Below are 8,554 nucleotides of genomic sequence, written 5' to 3'. Positions count from 1 at the left end.
AAACACAGGAGCAGCTCCACACACACGTCTCTATAAATGTCCTCTGTGTTTCCATAATAACAGCCTGTGGACCTCTGCTGTGGTTTAACGCTCATCAGCTCACGTTCACCTCATCAGCGCCACCTGGTGGCTCAATCTGAAACTACAGGCTTGTCAGAGACAGGAGGGCACTTAGTGTCTGAACAGTTACAGCTCCATCAGTAACATTTCTCTGAGTGTTGGGATTATGAAATACATTAATGAACCTGTCTCGTTTATCTGCTTTGGTTCAGTCTGGGCAAGAGTTTTTAAGTGTGTTACAGAGAGAGCGCTAAAAGATAAAATCAGAGGGTGGAGTGACTAAAAATGTGTAATCACAGCAGTGAGAGCTGTAACTGTGAGGAAAAATAAAGTTTATAAACTTTACAGCCTGCTTCTGATTTCAAATGAAAAAATTCTGTGCTGCTCCAGGACCCAAAAAAATCTAAATAAACAAGAAACATTTATTTACAATGAATTCAGTTCTGCCTTTACTTTGCAAACGTAGTATTAATTAGTATTAATTTCCAACCATAATTCATGGCCTAATCTACGATAGAAGACAGAGTCCTCTATACACTCTCATGCAGGAGGACGACATCACAACACAATATAAAATCATATTCAAAACAGAGAACACGATATTACACTAATATTGATCCAAAAATGTTTCTAAAAGTCTGCATTTACAGTTTCACACATTTAAATTTCTCTCAGGCTTTTTTGTCTGCACCTGTACAACGATAGAATAAATCTCATGTTTTGTTTTGGGATGCACTGACCTGATCAGCTGGATCGGTATCTGCACAGGTGCTGAACGTATTAACTGGATCAGGAATCAGCCACATATTACAGTTCATAATTTAACACAGTTTTCTTGTCCACTACATTTGATTTGCAGCAGTGACGAAAAATGCATAACACTGTCACCACTTCCTGCAAACCATACTGTGAAGTTTTGACGATGACCTTTGCCACCAGCTAAAGACCAGTTCAGACTAAAGACTGGCGACGAGATGAGTTGCAACAGACAACTACTTGCAATGTGCCGTTCTGCTGATGATGGCGCTAGATTAAAACTCACCCAGGTCATTATGATTAATTCTGACGGGAACATGAAGGATGAACCACATTTTATCACAATCCATCCAATAGTTGTTGAGATATATCAACTAAAATCACAAATGTGAACCTCATGGTGGAGCCAAAGTCAGTATGATTCACCCTCTGGGGAACATGAACGCACAAGATGTGTTTTTTGCAAAATGGCTATCCATCTAGTGCTTATTGACATTTGTCAGTCCAACAGACAGACACTGCTGTCCAGAGCCCTGTTTCCACCAAGCAGTGTGGTCTAGTTTATTTCAGTTCGGTGAACATTTTTTCTGTTTCCACTGTGAAAAGTTGTTGATGGTACCAAGAGAACCGTTCTGTACCGACCCCACTTTTGGTCCCTGTTTGCCTCAAAAGACCTGAATGAACAGAGATAAATCAGCTGCACAGTGTTCAGTCATTCACTGGTTTTCAACAGCTGCACTGTGTGGATGTGGTGCTTCTTCTTCTTCTTCTTCTTCAAGTGTCCTAATGTCAGCTGTATCATGAACTATCCATCAGCTCCTCCTGTTGGTCTCCCTGACACAAAGCTGCATGATCCTGTTGTCAGCTAAGATCCATTCCTTCAGGTTCATCTGTTACTTCTTTCTCCTTTTCACTGTCGTCTTCATCCTTCATCTGAACATCATTTTGTTCATCTGGACGCTCTTTTACCTGTTTGAAAGTCTTCTGTCTCGGCTCTCCGTCTTCTTCAGACTCCATCTGAGCATCACTGTCTTCTTCCCGAGGCCTCTTCTTACTGCCTATCTGTTGATGATCTACATGAAACTCTTTCACTTGTATATGTTGATGTTTTCCTCTTCTTTTTGCTTTCTTTATAGGTCTTACATCAGTCTCCATCGGCTGTGTGTCCTGACACTCAGCTCCTCTCTCTGAGAGACTCTTAAAGAAGTCCTGTATCTGCTCTGTGACGTCTTCCTTTACGTCCAGTTGTTGTTGCACTGCCTGCTGCTGTCCTTCCTGTCTGACCTCATTGACCTCCTTTGGAGTTTCAGTAATGTCAGCTCCTTTCTTTCTCCCCAACTCCTGTTTTCGTCTCTCTTTCCACGGTATCCATTCCCTGTTGGTGGATCTCTTTGGCTGCTCTTTGGTTTCGTCCATCTTTCTCAGAGATGTTTCTTGCTGTTGTTTCTCTGCCTGGAGCTCCTTCTCTTGGTTTTGTCCTCCAGCTGTGTCTTCATGTTCTTTGAGGTCTGGTGTCTGTGTTATTTCCCCACTGACTGATGGAGGCTTATCCTCTCTTCCATCCCTCTTTCCCTCTGTTTCCTCCACTTTCTTGTTAATGTGCTCCTCTTGTTTCTCTGCTTTACTTTCTGTTGTTGTAGTTACGTCCCTCTGATCTTTGTCTTTCTTATTCTCATGTTCAGCCGTCTGTTCTGGTCTGTTGGCATCTAAAACTTGCTGGTTGTCACCTCCTTCCTGTGTTTTGAGCTCTGTCCTCTCTGACTGAAGCTTCCTCTCATTCTCCATCTTCTCTTCCTTCAGTTTCTCCTCTTGTTTCTCTGCTTTCCTTTCTGTCGTTCTCTGAATGTTACTCTGGTTTCCCTCCTGATCTTTGTCTTTTTTTTCCTCATGTTCTGCTTCTCTCATCTCCTGTTTTTTGTCTTGCAATAGACGTTGGCTGACATTTCCTTGCTGTGGTTTGAGCTCTATGTCGTCCTTCTCTGTCTCTTTTCTTTTCTGCGTCTCTGATTGAAGCTTCGTCTCGTCCTCCACTGTCGTTCTCTCAGCCTCTGGTTGTGATGGATCTCTCTGGTTCTTCTTCTGTCCTATTGATCCAGAACCTCCCTTGTTCACTTGCTTCTCGTTCTTTCCCTTTACTTTCTTTGTCTTATTTCTTTTCTCTTTTTTGTCCTCATCAGTCATTGGCTCTTGCTGTGTCTCTTCTTTGTCCTGTACATCCTGATCAGTGTGGACATTTTGCGGCTGTTCTTTTTGTCCTTCAGCCTCCTCTGCCACTGGAAGTCCTGAATCTTCTTTAACTGGTTTCATCTTCTGCTCTACTCCACCCTCGCCCCGATCACGTAATACTTGTCTACCTGTCATGTCCTGCTCTTGGTGATTTTGTCCTTCTGTTGCAATTAAAGGTAAATTTTCATTTTCGATTGATTTCACTTCTCTCTCTCCTTCCGTTCTGTCCATGTCTGGTTTTGTCACAAGCTGATTCTGGTGTGTTTCTCTTTCAGCTCCAACCTGTGGGTCTTCATGTTCACTGTGAGACTCAATCTTCTCCTCTCCTCTATTGTCTACATTATTCTGTCCTTCACTTCCTGCCATAAGAGGTACCCTTTCTCCTTCTCCTTCCACCACAACCTGAAATCCTGTGTTATCACTTCTAGATGTGACCATCTTTTCTGCCTCCATCTGCTCAGGTCCGTCTTCGTGGCTCCTCCTCTTGTTTTCTGTGTGAAAAGAGAAGCAGGAAAGACGGGCAATGTTTGTCAAGAAATCAAAAATGATGCAACTGAAAACATTAATTAACGTGTGTCAAATTAAAATCAGATCACAAATACTGTCCTTCAAATATCAGTTTGTAATCAAAAGGCAGCAGCAGGACACTGAACATGCAGAAAGAAGTGAAATCATTTTATCACTTACTGAATTTCTTGTGTCTCCATTTCCACACGACAAAGACAGCAGCGGGAATTAACACCAGAGCAGCACAGCCTATAACTGAGCCAATAATACCTTGTTGACTACCAGGAGTAACAGGAGTACTGGTAGTGCTGGTAGTACTGGGAGTACTGGGACTACTGGTAGTACTGGGGACCATGAAGAAATGATCTGAAATGATAAAACACAGAAGGTGATGTTCATATGAAGTCTGAATCACATGATTAACACATATGAAGTGTGCTAACCTGGAACCAGGACGTGTGTCTCTCTGGTCTGGTTGATGTTCTTCTGATGGACTCTACAGGTGAAGTTGTTGCCGTGTCTCTTGTCCACAGTCACATTGCTGCTGACAGTGTAGAGGTCATCAGGACCTCTGAGTGTCTCTGTAGGTCCAGCAGAGAGGAGGTTTCCCTCAGCGTCCAGCCACAGCACCTCAGGCTCTGGATACCAGCCTGCAGACTCACACTGTAGAACCACTTCACTCATGGTTTTAGTCGTGTGGATTACAGGTGAGGAGACGGCACCTGAAGATGAGAGGCTTTATAAGCTTCTACAAGTGGTGGCTTCACTGAGGATGTAAACTGAAAACACTGAGTCAGGCAGACACTCTGTGGGTTGCAGTAAAGTAAAGTGCAGTGTCTGAAATAAATCTAGATTAGACTGTTTGGCTTTACAGTCTTATGAAAAGCAAACACCGGCCTCCCAGGTGACAGTCAAGGGTTGCTGGAAACATCCACCACCCATCCTAGTCAGATTTGTGCCCCTTAACTTTCGTTGTTGTCCCACTGCCTTTCCCCCTGACGGCGCTGGGCACTGTTTAACAATAACACGACCAGCTGTGTATCATGCTGATGTGAAAGGACAGCTTTTTTCATTGCTGTCTGATGCTAGAAGTCACCGACCAAGCGCCAAACTTGGACGACTTCCGAGTGAGACCGGATTGACAGGCTAACTGTTAGCATCATGGTAAATGGTAGATTGACTTGCACTTGTATAAAGTCTATCTAGTCTTGTGACCACTCAAAGCACTTTTTCATACTAAGTGTCACATTCACACACTGGTGGCTGAGGCTACTGTACAAGGTGCCACCTGCTACTCTGTATTGGAGACTCCTTGGCTCTGATTGGTTGGAGGGGAATCCATTTATTGAGCCAAGTATGTGCGACTCCTCTACGATAGGTGGAGATATGCCCCCTTTCAGCTTGTTAGTATTGGACCTTTTTCCTGTTGACCTATTACGTCACGTCGACCAAACAATGGACAAACAAGTTAGCTACGGTTAGCTAGCAGCTAACTGCTACCATGGTGGACAACTTTACAGCTCTGTACATTTGGTCCGTCCAAAAAGTCACGGCTCTGGATGTAGATTTCTCCATGTTGTTACCGGCTTCTTCTTCTCTTACACATTTAATGCTATTGGACTTCAGGGTCAAAGCCCGGGGCGGAAACTGTGGAGCATGCTCAGAGCGCCTCGGCCAGTTTGGGTCTGATTGACTGTATACATGCAGGAGTCACATGATCTGGGTGTGTTAGTCCCACTGTGACACATTCGATTTATTACAATTACAATTACAAAAGTCCAGTTTTAGTTGGACGAACAGGATAAATGTGTTTTCTCTAATGTCACGGAAACGTAGTGACCATGTCCTAGCAGCAAGCGAGTTTCATCAAATATGACAAAAAGTTATTTTCAACCATTACTAACGCAAAGAAACACACAGTGTGATCACTCACCAACAACCAGCTGAACAGTCCGGGCTCTGTCTATTGCTGGAATGAAACATCTGTATGTTGCCTCATCAGATCTTCTCACGTTGGACAGTTTCAGTGAAACGTTTCCGTGCTTCAGTTCATCAGTGAACACTGATGTTCTTCCTCTGTAGGACGGATGTTTTTTACTCTCCAGTTCCACACCGTCACGCCACACCACCACAAACCTGGGGTCCAGGTCAGGTCTCGCCCACTCTACTGTCATGTCAAAGGCATTCATGGCAGGGTCAAGGTGACACGGCAAAATGATGTCATCACCGACTAATGCCACTATTGGCTGAGACGGACCAATCAGCTGAGACTGACCTGAAAACAAACAGGTTTTTGATTCTGATTTCTGCAGCACGTTAAACTCTACACTTTGGATGACTTACTTTACGTTAACATAAACCAGAGTGTCAGTGTGATTCACCTGTACATGAGTGTATCAGGGCGAGGAAGACAACAGGGTGGAAAAGCAGGACAGTGAAGGCACCAAACTGGAAGTTCAGAAACTGTCTGTCCATCACATGAAACATCCTGGAGCTCTGAAAACAGAAATGAAACAGTTAAACAGAAAAATACTTCATGCACTTCACTCTGATGTTCTCATGAACAGTTTTATTAATTTTGCTTATAAACATGATTTTGATCTGATGACATGTTTCATAAATCTGATACAGAAAATGTCACATCACTTCTGTCTCTGCACATCCTCAGTGTGACAGCAGAGCCGCTCAGTGGCGCCCTCTGCTGGTCACAAAGCTAAACTTCATGTTCATGTTCGCGGATGAATTAAACTGTGATCACACTGAGAGCGTGAAGCCGAGCGTGAACTCCAGTGACCTTATTTCATACTTTACACTCATACAAAAGAAAGTGTGTTATGTGTTTCACCCTCACCTTACAGTCACACTGTGATTTGGTTTGAGAGTTTAGTTTCACTTTCATTTGTAACAAAAGAAACAATACTGTAAATTCAACAATATATATAGCAGGCCTCCATCTGTATCTGTTTATGAGAGGAGCTGCAGGCTGTAAAGTTCAGGCTTGAAACACAGACTGATTAAACACATTATTTCCTACATGCGGTTGCATGTTCCCACGACGCTCCCCAGGGGACACACATCTGCGGCACAGAGGAGAACACACGGCGGGTCACCTCTTATTAAAATCATTTCATAATTCATATGTGATGTAAAGACCAAGCTAAACGCATGAACACATAACTATACAGCATTTATTAAAACATCTGCATACCTGTTGTGTCCCTGTCAGAGTTCCCTGGAGGCGCTCCACGGTCAAAGTCCAGCAGAAAAAGCAGGTAGGTGTAGGGCGGGTGCTTCCGGTTACCTGGAGGCTCATGTTTCACGACCCCCTGTGCTGCAAAGTGTTCAAAGTTGTGGCGGAAAACAAAATGATTTCAGACTTTCTTTATGTCATGGTTTTATTTTATTTTAGGGACTGTTCTTCACTTACCAGAGGAGGAGGGTGGCTGGGGTGTGACTTTTTTTTTTTTTTTTTTACCCTTTCTGATGGTACAAATATATTTCCTAGAGCCTCCCTGAGTACACAGGGGGAAATGCAGCATGACCCTCCCTCTACCTGAATTATTATTATTATTATTGTTGTTATTTTATTAGGCTATTCTTTTTATTCTGAAGGAAGCTTTCATTCCACATTATGTATCCAAGGTCAGTTAGAGATTTAAAATCCAATGATAGTTTCTGTTTTCACATTTTCTGGTTATGATACGTTTTTTTCATTTAAAAAAAAAAAATGAAAGAAAAATTTAACAAAAATTTTCAAATAAAAGAAAAAAACTGCTGGAAATGTTCAAAGAAACAAACAGCTAAGAATGTTTATAGAAAAATAAAATTGGATTTTTTTTAAAAAGGAGAACAAAAATTGCCACAAAGTTTTAAAGAAAAAAAAAGCACCTTTTTATAAGTATAAGAAAACATGCCTTTCAAAAGTGAGGTGTGTTTGGAAGGCATGTTTTCTATAAAAATGACCTTTTTTGGTTTAAAGAAAAGCTCAGATCTAGTTCTGTTTTATTTTCTGATGGAAGCATCTGTCACACGTGATGTGTCCGAAGTCAGCTGGAAATGTAAAATCCAATGATAATTTCTGTTTTTATTTGTAAGAAAACATCCTCCCAAACCCACGTTTTTTTTTTTTTAAACTGCCAAAATTTATCCCCAAAAAGTTGGAAAAATTGCCAAAATGTGGAGGGCAACTTTAAATTTGGATAACCCTCTCCTCAGTCAAAATAAAAAAGTGCTTAAAGCTTCCCAAGTGCTTAAAAAACCTGACATGCCTCCCCCGTGTTGCACTCCCCCTCTCCCCTCAAACAGTCCCTTGTGTTTTGTCTTTTATTTCTTTATTAATATAAATTACAAACAACAAAACAAATAATTTTTTACTGCAGAATTACAGCTCAAACCTCGCGCTGATGCTGCTCTAGTGATTGTGGTTGCAGGCTGGCGAAACACCCTGGTGCTGACTATTTGCTGGAATGTACAGCCAGTCGGTGGTCTGATCTCATGCTGCTCATACGGCATCGGATAATAATTGCAAGCACAGCTGTTGTTTGCCATTCTGTTCTCCTCTCCTCACATTTTGAATGACCAATATTCCCCCACTGACATTTTCATCCTGTTTCATCTTGTCAACGAAAATGAAACAGATTGTATGTGTATTTTTTTTATTCATTATCACAGTCTGCTGGTCCTTATCACTGAACAACACAGGTCACTGATGGATAATTGTCATCATGGTTTTTGTTAATGAAATTAACACTGGAAGGTATTAAAGATGATCATGGTGAGATGAGCTGGAAGTTTTCGGAGGATTTCAGCCCCATGTCAGGGTCTTTATCAGAGATATGAGATGTATACACTTAAAGACATGTCTGAAACACTTTTTGGGCCTTTTGAAAGCAGCAGATCATTATCAGGATGTATCATTTTTGTGACAGTGATTAAGTGCAAACTTTGTTTTTTGAGGTCAGAGTAATAAAGGTTAGATTGAAGAAAAGAATCTGAGACCAGCCTG

The 8,554-nt window shown here is 42.0% G+C and overlaps 1 protein-coding gene across 3 annotated transcripts; it reads right to left on the bottom strand.

Moving 5' to 3' along the window:
• Window positions 1–462: 462 nt before the first annotated feature.
• LOC117252540 (uncharacterized) lies at window positions 463–6,877 on the bottom strand. 3 transcript variants are annotated; one of them, XM_078171162.1, is made up of 7 exons: window positions 6,758–6,848; window positions 6,584–6,626; window positions 5,931–6,045; window positions 5,483–5,824; window positions 3,993–4,271; window positions 3,730–3,915; window positions 463–3,533 (listed from the first exon to the last, which is right to left on the bottom strand). In XM_078171162.1, exons 2-7 carry the CDS (start codon window positions 6,593–6,595, stop codon window positions 1,678–1,680), a joined length of 2,790 nt encoding a protein of 929 aa, XP_078027288.1. In that variant the 5' UTR covers window positions 6,596–6,626; window positions 6,758–6,848; the 3' UTR covers window positions 463–1,677. The 3 variants fall into 3 exon arrangements, with proteins under 3 accessions (XP_078027288.1, XP_033475441.2, XP_078027287.1); XM_033619550.2 differs by lacking the exon at window positions 6,584–6,626 and having other exon boundaries at window positions 6,758–6,877; XM_078171161.1 differs by lacking the exons at window positions 6,584–6,626; window positions 6,758–6,848 and adding an exon at window positions 6,401–6,558.
• Window positions 6,878–8,554: the final 1,677 nt, after the last annotated feature.

This window comes from Epinephelus lanceolatus, chromosome 9, assembly GCF_041903045.1.
Source record: "Epinephelus lanceolatus isolate andai-2023 chromosome 9, ASM4190304v1, whole genome shotgun sequence".
Taxonomy (NCBI): Eukaryota; Metazoa; Chordata; class Actinopteri; order Perciformes; family Serranidae; genus Epinephelus; species Epinephelus lanceolatus.
Note: the sequence above shows the minus strand (reverse complement) of the source record. Positions and strands in the feature narration are given on the sequence as shown.